A 17,552-nucleotide genomic window follows, 5' to 3' on the forward strand; every position below is an offset into this window, starting at 1 on the left:
ATTTATATATATTTAAGCAAATTGACTTATATAATAATTTAAAGTTATAAGTCTATTTAAAAATAGATATATGACGTATTTAAATACCTTAATATAAAGTGTGTTTTAAATTGACTCTCCGACTCTAAGAAATTAACATAATCTCGTCTAGTTTCATATCTACCTAGTAGCTTAAAATATTTAAGTATTATTGTTGAAAAATTGTTTTAGTATAATTTAATTCGTAGCTTATAAGTTTGATAGCTTCTTTACATATAAGTTTGTTAGCAAATGTAAAAATCTATTTGTGAAACAGGCTTTTAAATAGTCTACCAGGCCAAGCCAGACTTTCGGGAAGGCCAGGCTAGGCTCGAAAAAAAGCTTTTGATAGGCTACAGGCCAGGCTCAAGCCTTAAGATTTTTAAACAGGCTATGCCTATTTACGCAAAGCCTAACTAGGCCCAGCCTATTCCCGCCCCTACATGTAGCTTCCTACATGATACACAATGTGAGAGTTCCCTAAATGATTCTTTGAAGAAACTGACTATATCTCAGGTCAGAAGGTCACATAGCGATCCAGGTTTGTTACATGTAACTGCAAAAGCAAAGAACTGCTTCCTTATGAGGCCATCCACAATAAAAGAAATACTAAACCCATAAAGCTGGTCCTGCGGCTGAGAATTTCATGAAAGCAATAAATAACTAAACAGCACACAACTCCCTCCTCCTTCAATATCCTTATAAATTACAAATCTTGTTGCCATTGGCCATTCCTTTAGCAATCAATCCCTCTGTTTCCCTCTAGGATAGCAGCCTACAGTATCAAATATAATCCTTGAAAATGCCAACTAAGGCATCCTGGAAGCTCCTTTGTTCCCTTATTCTGTTTAGTTTCTTCTCTTGCTCTTTTTCTTCCACATTCACCATATTCAACAACTGCCCCTATACTATATGGCCCGGTACCCTCGCCGGATCTGTAAGCCCTCGACTTTCAACGACCGGATTCCGGTTGGACTCCGGCCAAAGCGTCAAACTCACCACTGTTCCGGGGTGGTCAGGACGGATATGGGCAAGGACTGGCTGCAAATTTGATGCAACAGGAGTTGGCAAATGCCAAACAGGTGACTGTGGAGGAAGGCTGGAGTGTGAAGGAAGTGGTGCTGCTCCTCCTACCTCACTGTTTGAGATAACACTCGGTGCAGGCGGTGGACAAGACTTCTATGATGTAAGCATGGTAGATGGCTACAATTTGCCATTAGTTGCTCTACCACGAGGTGCATATAGTGGTGCCTGTAATGCAACAGGTTGTATGACAGATATCAACAGAGGTGAGAGTTTATTCAAAGTACAAAAGCAATTAGGTATATAAATGTGACATGGGAAAATGACCCGAGTATATTACCTTATACCATGAAAAAAAATGCAATGGTACAGGTTGCCCTAAAGAACTTCAAGTAGTGGGAGGCGATGGAAACCAGAGTGTAATCGGGTGTAGGAGTGCTTGTGAGGCATTGAAGTTGGATAAGTACTGCTGCAGTGGAGAATTTGCAAACCCACAGACATGCCAGCCTTCTTATTACTCCACCATTTTCAAGAGGGCTTGTCCAAGTGCTTATAGCTATGCATTTGATGATGGCACCAGCACTTTCACTTGCAAAGCTAATGAATATGACATTGTTTTCTGTCCCAACACAAATGGGTACAATCTCCAACAATTTAGATCAATTTCCCTTCTCTTTCAATTCATTACTTATGCTTACTTTCAATAAAAACCTAATCGAAAACTAACATTTTACATGACAACACAGGACACAAAAACCAAGCCCTGCATCTCCTCCTCCACCAATTAGACAGCCCCATCAGACACGTCAGCATGTACCTTCCTCATCAAATATTCTCTTACCTTTTCGAGTACCAATCTTTCTCTTGGTTTCAGTTCTTACTTTATTGGTAAGACAAGGCCAATGAAATACAATAATAATAGTGTCTGAAGAATATTCCAAAAGTGCTTTTGAGGAGGAGGGGAAGGAAAAAACAAAAGCAACCGATGAGATGGACATTATGAACAGCGAGAAGATTACACTTGAAGAACCTTCTTGAAACATAATTCAGAAAATACTCTTCCAAAACCTCCAGTAACGAGGTGATTAAGAGTATCGGCTAAACATCACTCAGACCGGTCATCATTTAAGACCCCTTTAGCCTCTAGAGAGAACTTGTAATTCTAGAAAAATATTGGTTTGGAATGAATCAGATAGCCATTTCCAATGTAAACAGAAATATACAAACCCTCAATTTCATTGTCTCAAATATTCTATACGACATATTCTGCAAACCGACCCTTTTGGATAATAATAGCCTGCTAACGCAGATAAATCAAAGAGAAGATAACATAATATTCACTGGAAAAGAAACTACTATATGTATCGTCTAAACAGGCCTAAAATAAAAGAACATAATAAGAATGAATTGATAATAACTCATTCACTGGACCATTAGCTTTCAATTCTTCTGCTGAGGGTTTGGTAAGAACTCTTAACTGCAGCTGTTCTACTATCATCACTACTTTCAGGGGCAAAGTGATTCAGCATCTGTGCTTTTAATTCAGGGATGACTAATTTGGTTCATGGCATATACAGCAAAAAAGTGAGTTCCTTTGACTCATTTCTTGGTCTTTGCCCTCTTGGCCGGAGCTTTCTTCTTTACTACCTTCGGTTGTGATTTTACTCCCGTACTTCTACCTCTTTTCTTTACAGCACCCTGCATCCAGATTTTCAGCAACTATGTATCCACCAGCATGTTCATTTTATTAAGGTTAAATATAAAATCAAAAGCAACTGTCTGGAAACTTACTGATGTTTTGTCAGCCTTCCCTTTGGATTTACCATTTGTCTGTTCCTCCGCATGCTCATTTTCATCAGTTTGGTGAGCAGCTTTTTGCATCTTGCCAGCTTCCTCATCCGAATCAAAGAAGAAACCATCCAATGTCCCTTCTCAAATGAAAATAATAGAATATCAGGAAAGGAAATTAGGATTAACATAAAGGCAACACTACCAGAAATAAAAATCCTAGATAATTGTTGGTTGATGCAAATAACCTTCAACCATAGTTTCAGCTTCATAAACATTAGACTGTGGCTTCAGCTGTATGAAGTCATTCATGATGCCCTCTATCTGAGAAGAAACTTCAAGTTAAACATCAATGGTAGCCATATTTTTCAAGATCCTCATCGAGGATGATTAAATCACTAAGTAAGAATGATAAAATATAAAAAAAAAACTAAAGATAAATTAGGACACATTTTACTAACCTTTAAGGTAGTAATTAGTAATTACATATATATAAACAATTTTTATAAAAAGCAGAAGGGAGGAAATAAGTAGATAATAGATAGCCAACATACCTTTGCCTCTGACTGTCCGAAGCTAACCTGGAAAAATAACAAGCTCATATAAAAGCAGTATTTGAAAGGTATGATATCTTAATCATAAAAGTAACAAGCTACAAGCCAATTGTGTTAATAAAAAATTTCAAGGTCATGATGCTTAATGCAGATAACATACAACACAAAACGTCCGGCAAGGAACTATAGATGTTTTGTATATTGTTCCTGAAAAAGATAAGTAAAATATGAACCATCAGATATAGGTTGCCACTATCAAACAAAAGTAGTATATCAGTAACTCAGAAAGTGGAAGGCTTATAATGGAAAGATTATCTCAGCATATAACTTAAAGGAGAAATAAAAATATCTGGAAAAAAAAGAGTTAAGAGCTAAGGTATTATGATTATGAATCTGGGATTCCCCCTTCTTTTTTTAAAACCTGAAGCCCAAGAAAAGCTGTTTCTTGAAAACTCAACATGTAAAATACCTTTCAAGTCTAAGCACATTTCCTTATCCCCAGACGGGGCATCTGATATAATAATGCGGCCTACAGCACCCATATCACCACTCAGATCTATGGAGTCACCTTGACACTCAATAAGTGCCTGCAAAAGCAGAGAAGCTCTTTGTCAAGTGCTCATTTCCTTTCTCATGGATAAGGAAGTTACGAAGAGAAAAATTAATACAATTACAAGAAAGCTACAATGTGTTGCATGACTATTCACTCAAAACAAAACTAGCAACTTTTCTTCTCTCAATTTTTATTTGTTTTTAATAGTGAAACCTCTGTTGCTGAATTTTCCATCCCCATTATAGTAATTAAATATGGCCCTTATAATTATATAACTTAACATATATCAAAGGGAAATCTATCACATACAGTCATCACCTAACCTTTGTACGGTGAACTTTCTCAGAAAGCATCAAAGGCAACATTGAGGAGGAAACCTGCAAAGTACAAACAGCAAGCACAACTCATATGCCAGGCTAATAGGCTATATAGACAGTCAATGTGGCCTTTCATAGTTATTATCATTTATCCATGTTTCAGAGTCATGGGATTGATGACAAAATTCAGGCAATTATTATAACCTTAATCATTTCATTCTTACATTTGGTTCAACAAGCTTTTCAAAAGTTTCTTCCTCCGCAGCTTCCACATCTCCATCATTATCTGTTCCATTTCCACATGTCACACGCATAAAATGGTAAGGAATAACTATCTCAAATCCACATGCATGAAGATGGGATTGGAGTGATATCTTGTATCTGTTTTTTGAATATTCAGAATTAACTGTTTTTGTACCTTTCCCCTTTGCACTGCCCTTTATTTTCTTCCCTTTTACTGGTGTACAACCTTCTGTATCTATTTGTTTTTGCGAAGACTTTTCTTTTGAAGTTTTTTTGGATGGAGACTTTCCATCTTTCCCAATGGAAATTCCATCCCCACGTTCTCCTTCACCAAGGATTTGAGATATTTGCTGCTGAGAAGTTTCCACCTGATCAATATGATCTTCTCTTTTTGGGCTATGATCATGGCATGACTCAGAATCTGATGTTAGATTCCAAATTGAATGAATAGATTCCTAGGCAAAATCCGTTGATATTATCAGTAATTACAAAAAAGTAGCAGGCCAAACACTTATTTTTCATAGAAGGAAACCAAGGCATTAAGCAAAATAAGACAAACTGGGAGAAAAATCTTAATGGATCAAACATGGCATACCCCCCCCCCCTCCCTAAATATATGAACACCACTTAACAATTAAAGAGGTGATTACAGGGGTCTTACTTTATGGTCTATATGCTTGTCAACGTTCGATTCAATCATAATCTTCTTTTCCTCACTGTTCCCTGGATCATATAATAAGGACCAAATGTCAATTAAATGAAAAATCAAGCTGAAGAATTATTTTCACATCCTATGCTCATGTCAATCAACCATGCATAATAAATTTGAGTCTTCAATCTTGAATCTCATGAAGTCACATGAGTTATATTTAAGCTTTCATATCAATTAAAAGACAAATCAATAAAAAAAATTGATAAGCACAAATCAATATAAATTATCTTTTTAAATAATTATTATTTTTTAAATAGTCATTCAACCAAAGGATAATGTTACTTTCTTTAATTCCTTTAATCAATACTTATTTTTTCCAATCAACAAAAAATGAATTTAATTAGTATACAGTATACACTGACAATATAAACGGTTTTATACCCAATCACATCTTTTCATCTTGCCTTTTTGTCTTCTCTTAATTATATGTGGTAAAATGTTGAAACTTATTAGGACGTCTCTGTGAAATGTATCTATAAATAACTTATCAAACTAAGACATTTGTAAATTATCAATTAAATTAGATTTCAATTTCAAACATTTTCAAATTTAAAAAGTAAAAAAAAAAAAACCATACCTTAATTTAACTTTATGTATCAAAAAATTGTGCAGAGGATACTAGCTAGTTGACTGTAAAACCTATATCTTTCTATTCCACATAGTTGCCCTGAGAGAACTCCAAACAGAAATCAAATATCAAGCGCGTACCTTCATTCTCCTTTAGCTTATCCAATTTCTTTCTTCTGGGTGGTGTAGGATCTTCTATTTCAAGAGTCTCCACTTTTAATGTCTTTCTAGACCTGGCAGAGCTTGCAGCTAGAGGTGTACTCTTGTTCTTGTTCACCTTAGGAAGTTTGGGCGACTTTGGAGATGACCCTTCACCATCAGTCTTATCCTCATTTGAAGAGCTACCATCATGTAAAGACTCAGAATCAGATGACAGCACCAATGGCGAATGCGATGATGGCGCCTAGTCAACAACAACACAATGCTCGTCGATTAGAAGGCAAATATGTAATGTAAGGACCAACTAACAAAAATGAAGACAAAAATCAGGACCAATGATATACGCCAAACGAGCAATAATTATGGAAGTGTATAGAAAAAATTAAGAAAAAAAATGGAATTAAAAAGAGTAAAGTTTCCTGATACCTGAAAAGAACGCAACCAATCTGGGGAGCTTTCCCTTGAACTGCTCATTCTGAGTGAAGTGTGGTGAATGAAAACACGATTTAGTCCCTGAAAGAAAAAAATAAACACAGTTGAGAAATTGAATTTCAGTGAAGCAAATTATCGAACATGTTGTGTGCACAATCTTAATTAGAATGTAAACATTGTGAGACATAACCTGTGAAAGAGATAGAGAATCAGCTATAGAACATTGAAGAAAAACGGAATCGGTGTCTGTTGGAAACGGTAATTGCTCAGAAAATCTGCAAAGCTTGACGAGCGAGAAAGGGATGGGGAAGAAGAGGGGGATCGTGTGTGGTAGACTGGTAGTAGTTTAGTACTACCAACAACCAAGGGCGGGAACTTTGTATTGGGCTTGCGGAACTTTCATGGGTCTCAAATTTTCGAGCCCAAATCTCAGATGAGTCTTCCAATGCCAAAATTGACAAAAACAAAATGTCGTCTCACACCAATAAATAACTACTACTCCCTCTGTTCCTTATTAACTGTCTACTTTGAAGAATTTTTTTTGTTCCTATATAACTGTCCACTTAGAGTTTCAAGAGAGCATTAATTGATGTTTTTCCAAGAAATGCCTTACATAAGCAATAAATGAAGAAAGATAAAATACATTTAAAGGGTGATATAGGAAAACAAATAATATTTTTATGAAAATCAACACAATTAATTGCTTTCCTTAATTTGTGTGAACCTTCTCTTCCGGGACAGATAAATAGGAACGGAGGAAGTATATAATTTGAAAAGTTAGTAAAAATAACTCAATCAATGGTGTGGTGACGTTAGGAGCTTGACATCTCCTTGAGAAAGAATCTTGCCGGAGGAAAAAGGACTACCAATTGAGATTTTACTCCAACGCAGGGAGATTCAAACCTTTGACCTATGAGAAATGAGAGTTATACCTATAACTTGTGACCATTTGTATCAACTCAAGTTAACCCTAAATACATTCTTTAAGAATTTAACAAATAAATACTTTTAGTTGAGAGTTTGATAGTCCAAAAGCAAGTCGAAGAAACACATATTAATGAGTATAGTTAATTTTGTTAATTTTTTAAAAAAGTATTATTTGTTTTCTTATTTTACTCTTTATAATGTATGTTATTTTTCCTCATTTATTGTTCTCATTGAGAAATTGTTTGAAAAAGCATCAATTAATGCTCTTTTTAGATTATAAGAAGACATATATAATAACAATTTTTTTCTTCTAAATAAACAGTTAATAAGAAACGAAAACAAAAATTACTTTGCATGTTATAACAATATGTAATGTTTAAATAAACTTTGAAAATACGAATGAAAATAAATTTAGAAATAGTTCATTTAAGAGTTTAATGGATATGCACTGTCAGTGCAAAGCAATTTTACACTGACAATTAATCACAGCATGCCATGTATGTCGAATAATAACTTTCACCTTAAATTTTAAATTAAAACAAGAATATATTTGCTGATGTGACGGAATTCAATTAGGTGATTGTGTAAACAAAGTTTACACTGACGGTGTACACACATTAAATTCTTCATTTAAATATAAAAATTAATAAACATTAGGAAAATTAGGAACCTACGGCAAGACGAATAAGGCAACTCACATATTATCTAAATCTTTTCTAACACATGAGGATCGAATGTGGATTCATTGTACACCTCTGTGTATTCAAACGTGTATTCATTCATATATTCTTTTGCGTAGCATTAGATCACTGTAAAAAAAATGTTGGATGTAAATAAATCTCAAATGTAAAAGTTTTTAAAAAGTGCATTGAACAATAGTGAGACTGCATGTATTAAAACAAAAAGTACTACGACTACTAAGAGCATCTTCAATGGTAGTATCTAATGTTAAATACATACTCATATGAGTATCTATTACCATTGGAGTACATATTCAATTTCAACATGACAAAGATGAGTATGTGAAAATATATACTCTACACTAGACTTGAAAAGTGAGCTTGTATTTATTACAAGCACTTACACTTAATATAATTAGTAATTAAAATAAAGATAAATAATAAACTATACAAATGTGATGTTGATGATGAGATCCACTATATAAACATTTAAGAGTTGTTGGGTTAGAGTAAAAAGTTAGTGAAGTGGTGTAGATGATGTGGTATTATGGGGAATTGTAAAAAATGAAGTGTAGATATTTTAGTGAGTACCATGGATGTAGATGCTCTAAGGGAATTTAGTCAAAATTTGATTGTATACACATCAATGTATGAGTTCAAAAATTTGGAATAAGACCTAGAGACTTAAATACAAAATGGGCAATAAAAGGGTTTAATAGGTGCTGCTGAGAGAGGCATGCATATGATGGTTTAAAAGGGTTTTTAACAGAGGAGTAGTCGAGAAATTTATTTCTTAATATGACTCATCTCTTTAGGATATGATTGAGGTTTTAGGATTGTGAAAACAAATCTTATAAATCCATGATATTGGTTAAACTTAAACAATAAACAATTTTTTTAAGTTTCAGAAATAGAAATTTCTGAAAAATTCATTTTAGATAGAGGATCTCTGCTAACTTACCTATATATTTTTCAATGCCGAATGGAGTAGAGTAGACCAGATTTTTGGTGTTGGATGTTCTTCAAACTGACTTGATAAATATGGGAACAAAACATGTTATGATCTTCTTCTATCTTTTGTGATTAATTTCAATACTATCATTGGTCTTTGAGCATGTATTTGTGCCAAACACGACACTTAAGAGTGAAAATATTTTACATAGGGATAAAAACATGTAATTAACTACATGTAAGTTGGTATAAAAATTACAAAATAAAAATATATTGCACCTGAGTGAAAAAAATCATTATAAAAAAGAGCTGATTTTAAAAGTATTTTAACATTTAAATTTCACTTTCATTTACTTTGTGGATTGTTGTTTTAACAATTTCACAAGTACCTTTCAAGAAAAAATTCACAACAAAATAAATTTAGAAAAAAAATAAATTAAGACTGAACATATGTTGCAAAAAATAACTAGAGTCACATCAGGGTATGTTAGTATTTTGATTATTATAGTTAAGAATACACTCTAAATTAATTTTTTAATTAAATATTAAATTATTAATTTACATAAAGTCATGGCGGTTTGCGTGCAACACGTTTTTCTAATAGTGGAAATTAAATATATCGTATGAGTAATGAACATTTTAAATTAAAATATTTTGTGGAAGATATATTCATAACTATCTCTCATCAGTCATGAAGCAGTGCCTACTAAAAAAATATAAATGCTATTTATTTTGGCACCATAACTTAATCATTTAGTTCCTCATCGGAAAAAAAAAACTTAATTATTTAGTTTAATATGAATTTTATTTATTTTGGTACCATAACTTTATAGTTTATTGCAATTGCAGCTATTAGTGACAAAATGGTGCAAAAGTTTTCTTAGCACTATTAGTGACATGAGAGTGAACATTTTACATGAAAATTCTTTCATGTTTAAATTAATAGAAAATACTTCATTTTTTGCTTTAAACTAATATATTTTAATATAACTTCAGTATTATTACATGTTTTAAATAAACTTAAAAGAATATATATATATATATAAAAAAAAAATTTGATAGTGAATGTATGTTATGCACGATACTTTAATTTTTGCAATACATGGTAAAAAAATACATGGGAGTGATCATTTTACACGCGAATACTTTCATATATAGACTAATATAAATGTGAAATATTGTAGCAAGTCTAATGCTATAAAATATTTGTTCAAATATATTAACAAAAGTGCAGACCGAACAATGCTTGACATTTCAAATAAGGACAATGATGCTCAAGCGAAAGGGCCAGCAGACGAGATAAAACAATATTATGATTGTCGTTATCTTTCTCCGTGTGAGGCAGCTTGGAGAACATTTGGCTCCATACACAAACGATGGTCGTCGGTGCAAAAACTAAATTTTCATCTTCCAAATGAATATTTGGTATATTATAATGATGATGAAGACTTGGAGATGTTCTTGAAAAGTGTGGTACAAAATCCACAATGCTTATGGCCTGGTTTGTAACTAATGAGAAATACTGTGACATGTGAAATCTAACATATGTTGAATTTCCCAGTAGATTTGTTTATGATAAAGAAGATAGAATCCGGAAACCAAGAAAGGGAGGTTTTAAAATTTGCAAACAACAGTATATCCCACCAAGCATCAGAGAATTATATTACATGAGAATCCTACTAACTATGCAAAAGGGTTGTACATCATATAGAAGTATCAGAACTGTGAACGAAATAACATATGAAACTTTTAAGAAAGCATGCAATCATGTGGGATTGCTAACATATGACAACGAATATATAGATGCAATTAAAGAAGTCTCTTTGTAAGAATGTTAATGATAAATTCAATCTTGAAACCTAATAATGTTTGGGACGCATGCTGACTTCTCTTATCATAAGGCATTCTACACTATAGAAGAAAAACATTTCATAATCGAGGTATGTAGGTTTTCAAGTTATATTATTAAGATTTGAAGTGTTGCTATAATAATATAATTATTGCTTGCATTAAATTCAAAAGCTTAGGAAATCACGTTGCGCATGATAATTATGCAAAGTGTGTGAACATCATTAGTTATATTCGATACAATTAAATTTTTTTAGTTAATCTTCCTTCTCGGCTGCAGAACTACGAATAGCAAATGATGATTTGAAAAATTTATGTATCATTAAAATTGAGAAGTTGCTCCAAAGAAATGGTAGGTCAATAAATGATTACCCATCTTTGTCATCTCCAGAATATGATGAAGTCGTGCAATTTGACAATAGATTTATTGTGGATGAACACAACTATGACAAAGATGCATTAATGGTATAATATGAAGAGTTGCTTAATATGCTTACACTTGAGCAAAAGTCTTTATATGAGAGGGTTGTCACATCTGTGTTGTCAAACTTAGAAGGCTTCTACTTTTTATATGGCTATGGTGAAACAGGAAAGACTTTTGTTTGGAACACTTTATCCGCATCACTTAGATCTAGATGACTAATTGTGCTTAATGTTGCTTCTAGTGGCATCGCATCTTTATTCTTGCCTGGAGGCAGAACAACTCATTCTAAATTTTGCATTATATTAGATGATACAAAGACCTCAACATGTAATATAAAGCAGGGAAGTCTACGAGTAAAGCTTCTTCTTGAAACAAGTCTTATTATATGGGATGAAGCTCCAAAGTTGAAAGAGTTTTGTTTCGAAACTCTAGACGTTACACTCTGAGATTTAATAAGGTTGAAAAATGAAGACAACGTACATAAACCTTTTGGAGGAAAAGTAGTAATACTTGGAGGTGATTTTAGACAAATACTACCTGTAATAACTAGAGGAAGCAAACAGGAAGTCGTGGAAGATTCTATAAACTCTTCATCATTGTGGAAGCATTGCAAAGTTATGAAATTGTCTAAGAACATGCAGCTAACCGCAAATGAGACGCCTGATGAAGCAAAAGAAATCAAAGAGTTTACAGATTGGATTCTTAAAATTGGAAATGATGATCATCCTTATTCTGAAGCAGGAGAGTATGATGTTCAAATCCCGTTAGATTTTCTCATCCCAATTGTCCTGACCCATTAATGGAATTGATTAAAATACATATCGTGACCTTCCACACAAATGAAAGTCCCGCGATTCTTTCAAGATAGATCAATATTGGCCCCTACACCATAGACGCTTGAAATAGTAAACATTTACATGGTTGGCATGATAGCTGCACCAGAACATGAATATCTGAGCTCCGACTCTGCCTTGCGATCTGATGAGGATTCTAAAATCCGAGGTGAGTGGTTTACCACATAATTTTTGAACGATACTAAATGTTCAGGAATCACTAACCACTATCTATTATTGAAAGTTGGTACTCCAATCATGCTTTTGAGAAATATAGACCAAGCAAAATGTTTATGCAATGGAACCAGTTAACTGTGGATGAACTTGGTGAACGTGTTATTGGTGCAACTTTTATCACGTGAACAAATCCTAATGACAAATTGCACATTTTAAGAATGAACTTGGTTCCTTCTTATTCTAAATTTCCAATTAAATTTAGAAGAAGTCAGTTTCCAATTTCAGTATGCTTTGCGATGACCATATACAAAAGTCAAAGACTAACACTATCTCAGGTTGGGTCTTCCTTCTGAGGCCCGTCTTCACTCATGGTCAGTTATATGTAGCTCTCTCTAGAGTACGCTCAAGAAATGGTTTTAAACTTTGTATACTGTATGAGTCGAACAAACAACATACCAGTACTGTAAATGTAGTGTTTAATGAAGTTTTTAGAAATGTTTAATGTATACAACACGATTACATTTATTTACTCCATTTTTGTCTTCATATATTATTACACGGTTGACTTATACACGATTGACTTATTTATAATTTAAAAACTACATATATATGAAATCTAATTTATTTATTAAAAAATTTTGACATAAAATTTTGTGCAGCGCACGGGTTATCACACTAGTGAATGTATGAGCGCAAAAATTTAGAATAAGACCTAGGGACTTAAATACAAAATGGGCGCCGCTCCTTGGTTTGAAAGAGCCGGCTTGTTTGATAGGGTGACTAGGTAAGTGAAAATTCCTTTATTTATTTTCTACTCAAATAAAAAAAAATTGACAAGTATATAAAAACAAAACAAAACGAAACGAAACGTTATCAAAAACAAAAAGAGAAGCAGCAACGAAACTATCCACTCCACACTGCGGCGTAGAAATGGAACCTGGGAAGCAAGGGGTGATGGTGGCGAAGATATTACCACAGCAGCTTCTCAACCCAATAGAGCAGCTTCAAACTCGCTTCAAGGAAGTCGAATCCGGCTTCAAACTCTGGCTCTCCAAGCAATCCATCGCCGTCGAAGCCGCCGTCGTCACCACCACCAGCGCCGCCCAAGGTGCCGCCATCGGCGCCTTCATGGGTACCCTCACTGGGGACGCTTCCTCCCCGTTTCCTACTCCGCCACCTAATGCCTCTCTTAACCCTCAGGCTATGGCTTCTCTTAATCAAGCTCAGGTTGAGCTCTATTTCCCCAATTTTGATTTTAGGGTTTTGAATTTTTTTGATCAATTTAGGGTTTTGATTGTTTGTTTATTGTGTTGAAGGCTCTTGCTGGAGGCCCTTTAGTTCAAGCTCGTAATTTTGCTGTCATGACTGGTGTGAATGCTGGTATTACAAGTGTTTTGAAAAGGATAAGGGGGAAGGAAGATGTGCAGTCCAGGTTTGATTTCATGAATTTCATTGCCTCAATTCACAGTGATACATGTTTTGTGAGTGAAATTATTGAAATTCTGCTGCTTTTATTGCTTGGCAGTTTTGCTTTTACCTTTTCTAAATCTGAGCTCCTATAATTGTTCAAGCAACATATTTGTTCCCTACAATCCCTTACCCAATGTTGTTAATTGCACGTTAGCGAAAAACTGCCATATTTGACAAATGCAGATAATGATGGCGGATGTTGGATTATTTTGGGATATTGGCCATGTCGGAGAGCCAAAAACCTGCCATGTGATTCGGTCGTGGAGGATGTTTTATAAACTGCCATTACCTTAAATGATTTTTAATTGTATACTCTTTATGCATGTAAACAATGTACTATTGCAAGTGGGGTCATACTTGGAAATATTTGTGAGCCACCTTTCCTTACATAAAATCTTGTTTTGGTCAACCCATTGTCGATAATATCAACTCTGCTTGTATGTACTATTGGGATGGTACTATTATTCATAGCGATTACAACTATTAAAAGCTTAAAGGAAAAGGTAAAGTTTTCATGTTTATTCTCCTCGTTTAAATGGGAAAAAATGTTTGTTGTTTGAAAGATAGATAGAAGGAAGTTGACATTACCTGTAAACACTATATATGACTGCTTTTATAGCTACCTTACTTGTGATTGGTGTCAATCACTCAATTCAAATAGGTTTAAATTGGCTCTTCTATTTCTTTCTTTTCCTGCAATGTTGTGAAGTGTATACACTTTGGCCGATTCATGACTTCCGACCCCTGTAGTCAGGTCATGCTGGATTAGTTGAATCACTTGAAACTAAGAAGAAAATTTCCTTCTTCATACATTATTTTTTTATCAAAAAAAATTTAGAAGTGAAAAAGCGATAGAAGAAAAGGTCTGATGCTATGAGTATATTGTATATTTAGTGTGATCTTCTCTTCTACATTACATTTGACTATTATGGTCATGCATGACTGAATATTATTATTACGTACCAAACAAAAGCTTTTATTCATTTCCTATTGTGTAATAATATGCTCAGTATTCAGGTTTGCTATGTACTTATTACAACCAAATATACTTTCTTAAAGCAGTTATGATTTTGAGAACTCACTAAATTGCTATTGCAGCATGGCAGCAGCTTTTGGCTCTGGCGCCATGTTTTCATTGGTAAGTGGCGTGGGCGGACCAAATCAAGCAGCAAATGCAGTCACCTCTGGGCTTTTCTTTGCACTTGTTCAAGGTGGACTTTTCCAGGTGAGCATGAAGGAAAAACAAATGTATCTTTGATGCAGTGTCTGTATATTTTGTACATTTGATCAATAGGAACAATGTCTGCTCGCTTTCCATGTTGGCAACATAAAACAGTAAATGAGTGTTGATTGATATCATCTACATACAAATTTATGGGATTAATCCTTGTTAGGCTTTTAATTTACCTAGTGTATAAAATTTTGTACATGACTTTTTGGCTGTGTCCAGGTGAGGTGTGCTTAGCACCTAGATCTCTGTTTTGTGTGTATGTAGATGTAGATTTATGGTCCGGTGTCCCATTTAACTTTTAGCATGTATTAAACTATTTCATTAATCATGCAGTTGGGACAAAAGTTTTCTCAACCACCTGTTGAAGATACTAACTATGTGAAAACAAGACACATGTTGCACAACCTTGGCCTTCAGAATTACGAAAAGCATTTTAAGAAAGGCTTGTTAACGGACAACACTTTACCTTTACTAACGGACAGGTATGAAATTAAATTTGTTGTCAGTTTTTTATCTTCATATATGTGTTTACCTAGTATTGAAATGGAAGTCCTTTTTTTTTTTTCCCTATGATGTTTTTTCAGTGCTCTCAGAGATGTGAAGATTCCTCCTGGACCCAGGCTTTTAATTCTAGACCACATCCAGAGGTAGGAGTTTCTCTGTGTTGTCATATAGCATTATTTCCCTGTCTTCCTATACCCTCTTAAATGCTGAAATCTGGCTTCAGGGACCCAGATGCAAAAGAGAAACGAGGAGGCCGGAGTTGACTGATATGAACAGCTTGCTGCCTTCGAACTCTTAGTGACTAAAAGCGTAGAAGGGGGTTTGTGTTGCAAATGAGTTTTGTCATTTTTGTTTATTATGTTTTCAGCTCTATTATTGTTGCAGTGTACTAGATAAAATTTAGTTAACTTTTCGGCTATTTTAGTTGCTGTGAAAAATGGCGTGAAAGTTAATTCTGAAGCATGAATTTGTTAGCTTAAATAAGAAAAGTTCTCTCTTCCTTTTGGAGGAATTGTCACTGAGTGATTACATGAATTCTGTCTAACATCCATGTAGTTGTTAGATTCTACCTACATGTTTGGACTAGCTTCTCTTTCTTAAGAATCAATTCTGGAATCTAGAAGTCATTCACAAAAGCTTCTCTTCAGAGTTAATTATGGATTTATAATCAATTCAAATTCCAAGCATGCGCCATATAGATGATGATAATTTGTAATATAAAAAATGTCTTGCTTTTCAATATAGCACAAGCTTCTCTTTCTTAAGAATCAATTCTGGAATCTAGAAGTCATTCACAAAAGCTTCTCTTCAGAGTTAATTATGGATTTATAATCAATTCAAATTCCAAGCATGCGCCATATAGATGATGATAATTTGTAATATAAAAAATGTCTTGCTTTTCAATATAGCACACCAAACACTTACAGACGTGAGAAGGAGCGTTGGTTGTACAATTCTCCTGAAAAACTTGTGGCATAGATGCTCCACCAAATTTACTGTTCACTACCAGCAAGTTATGTTCTATACAAAAAAAAATTCTTCCTGTTATTTTCATTTACCTTAGTTCTCACAGAAAATGTTATTTATCTTTTACGTCTGACAAATTTTACACACTTGTCTTGGTTGTGGAAGGAGCTTGAATTAGTAGAGAAACTGTTAGAAAGAAAAAGTTTTTAAAATGGACAAGGTTCAGAAAATAAAAAAGAAACAACTCCATGGATGGAGAAACAAGAGGAAAAACCTATTTGGTTTGATGGGTTTGTTTTGAAGTTTAGATTTTGTTCATTTTCTAATATCAATTCAGAAGATGTAGTGTGCCAAGAAGATAGAGAAATGTGAAGCTTAATAGCTTAATGTTGGAAAGTCAATGATTTTTGGGTTTTATATGATAGTTTTCTCAGTCTTCAGTTTTTGTTTTATTTCTTTGTAATTCTCTGTCGTGAAAATATTCATCACCTAACATAATCTTCTGAGAGTGGCTGAATTGGCTCCCCTTCACCATTCACACACCATGAAATATTTTCAATCCTTGAACTTACACCCTTCAGCCTTCTAACTTGCATCATTTGAAATCGGTATAGGAACAATTGGAGATATTAATTATTTATTGAATGGATGTGATTTGTTTCTGGCACCCTATAAAATAGATAATGTATCCTTGTTGAATCTGAACTTGAAATTGAAAAGCATTTTTTAATCCTTGTTCTTTAGTTTGATTTGGTGAAGGGGAGTGTTTTCCAATAAATAACAGTGTCAATGGCAGGATTCAAGGATCAAAGATCTCTTGCTCGAGGAACAGTCGACTTGATTTCCCGTAGTTTTGGTCTTAAGTTGTGGGAACTGGGAATATTCTACCTTGGGAGTTGGAAGTTGGAACATGATAATCTTTGCTAATCTAGGGTAATGGAGGGGGGGGGGGGGTTGTGTTTCATGTTTCTTTTTTGTTCTTGATTCGTACAGGACAAGTTTAACGTGTGAACATCATATTTTATTCTAACTAATCAATATATACACACACACATGCATATTCTTGTTTTTTTTTTTGTGTGCCAAGTTTAGTCTTTTCTTTCAACAATTTTACATATAGAACAAAAAGCTAGGGTCCAACAACCCTGAAGCCCAACCCAAGTTACTGAAACAAC

At 34.0% G+C, this 17,552-nt stretch overlaps 3 protein-coding genes across 3 annotated transcripts; 2 read left to right on the forward strand and 1 right to left on the reverse strand.

Moving 5' to 3' along the window:
• Nucleotides 1-420: 420 nt before the first annotated feature.
• LOC130748736 (pathogenesis-related thaumatin-like protein 3.5) lies at nt 421-2,224 on the forward strand. The gene is made up of 3 exons (XM_057601983.1): nt 421-1,307; nt 1,414-1,678; nt 1,788-2,224. Exons 1-3 carry the CDS (start codon nt 821-823, stop codon nt 1,945-1,947), a joined length of 912 nt encoding a protein of 303 aa, XP_057457966.1. The 5' UTR covers nt 421-820; the 3' UTR covers nt 1,948-2,224.
• LOC130748725 (DNA-binding protein BIN4-like) lies at nt 2,219-6,715 on the reverse strand. The gene is made up of 13 exons (XM_057601973.1): nt 6,557-6,715; nt 6,361-6,447; nt 5,917-6,178; nt 5,158-5,219; nt 4,672-4,951; nt 4,478-4,539; nt 4,260-4,313; nt 3,853-3,970; nt 3,544-3,590; nt 3,384-3,410; nt 3,078-3,153; nt 2,833-2,969; nt 2,219-2,739 (listed from the first exon to the last, which is right to left on the reverse strand). Exons 2-13 carry the CDS (start codon nt 6,406-6,408, stop codon nt 2,641-2,643), a joined length of 1,272 nt encoding a protein of 423 aa, XP_057457956.1. The 5' UTR covers nt 6,409-6,447; nt 6,557-6,715; the 3' UTR covers nt 2,219-2,640.
• A 6,349-nt stretch (nt 6,716-13,064) lies between these two features.
• On the forward strand, nt 13,065-15,939 carry LOC130748756 (chloroplastic import inner membrane translocase subunit HP30-2). Its single transcript, XM_057602001.1, has 6 exons — nt 13,065-13,433; nt 13,523-13,638; nt 14,775-14,901; nt 15,241-15,389; nt 15,492-15,554; nt 15,635-15,939. Exons 1-6 carry the CDS (start codon nt 13,137-13,139, stop codon nt 15,672-15,674), a joined length of 792 nt encoding a protein of 263 aa, XP_057457984.1. The 5' UTR covers nt 13,065-13,136; the 3' UTR covers nt 15,675-15,939.
• The last annotated feature ends 1,613 nt before the right edge of the window (nt 15,940-17,552 follow it).

This window comes from Lotus japonicus, chromosome 1 (assembly GCF_012489685.1).
Source record: "Lotus japonicus ecotype B-129 chromosome 1, LjGifu_v1.2".
Classification (NCBI taxonomy): Eukaryota; Viridiplantae; Streptophyta; class Magnoliopsida; order Fabales; family Fabaceae; genus Lotus; species Lotus japonicus.

Coding starts and splice junctions, on each gene's coding strand:
- LOC130748756 (XM_057602001.1), top strand. CDS start 13,137: ATGGAACCTGGGAAGCAAGGGGTGATGGTGGCGAAGATATTACCACAG. Junction 13,639..14,774: donor AAGGAAGATGTGCAGTCCAG/GTTTGATTTCAT, acceptor TTGCTATTGCAG/CATGGCAGCAGCTTTTGGCT. Junction 15,390..15,491: donor TTACCTTTACTAACGGACAG/GTATGAAATTAA, acceptor ATGTTTTTTCAG/TGCTCTCAGAGATGTGAAGA.
- LOC130748725 (XM_057601973.1), bottom strand. CDS start 6,408: ATGAGCAGTTCAAGGGAAAGCTCCCCAGATTGGTTGCGTTCTTTTCAG. Junction 4,952..5,157: donor ACAAGCATATAGACCATAAA/GTAAGACCCCTG, acceptor GATTTTGCCTAG/GAATCTATTCATTCAATTTG. Junction 4,314..4,477: donor AAAAGCTTGTTGAACCAAAT/GTAAGAATGAAA, acceptor TGTACTTTGCAG/GTTTCCTCCTCAATGTTGCC.
- LOC130748736 (XM_057601983.1), top strand. CDS start 821: ATGCCAACTAAGGCATCCTGGAAGCTCCTTTGTTCCCTTATTCTGTTT. Junction 1,308..1,413: donor TATGACAGATATCAACAGAG/GTGAGAGTTTAT, acceptor GCAATGGTACAG/GTTGCCCTAAAGAACTTCAA. Junction 1,679..1,787: donor TTCTGTCCCAACACAAATGG/GTACAATCTCCA, acceptor ATGACAACACAG/GACACAAAAACCAAGCCCTG.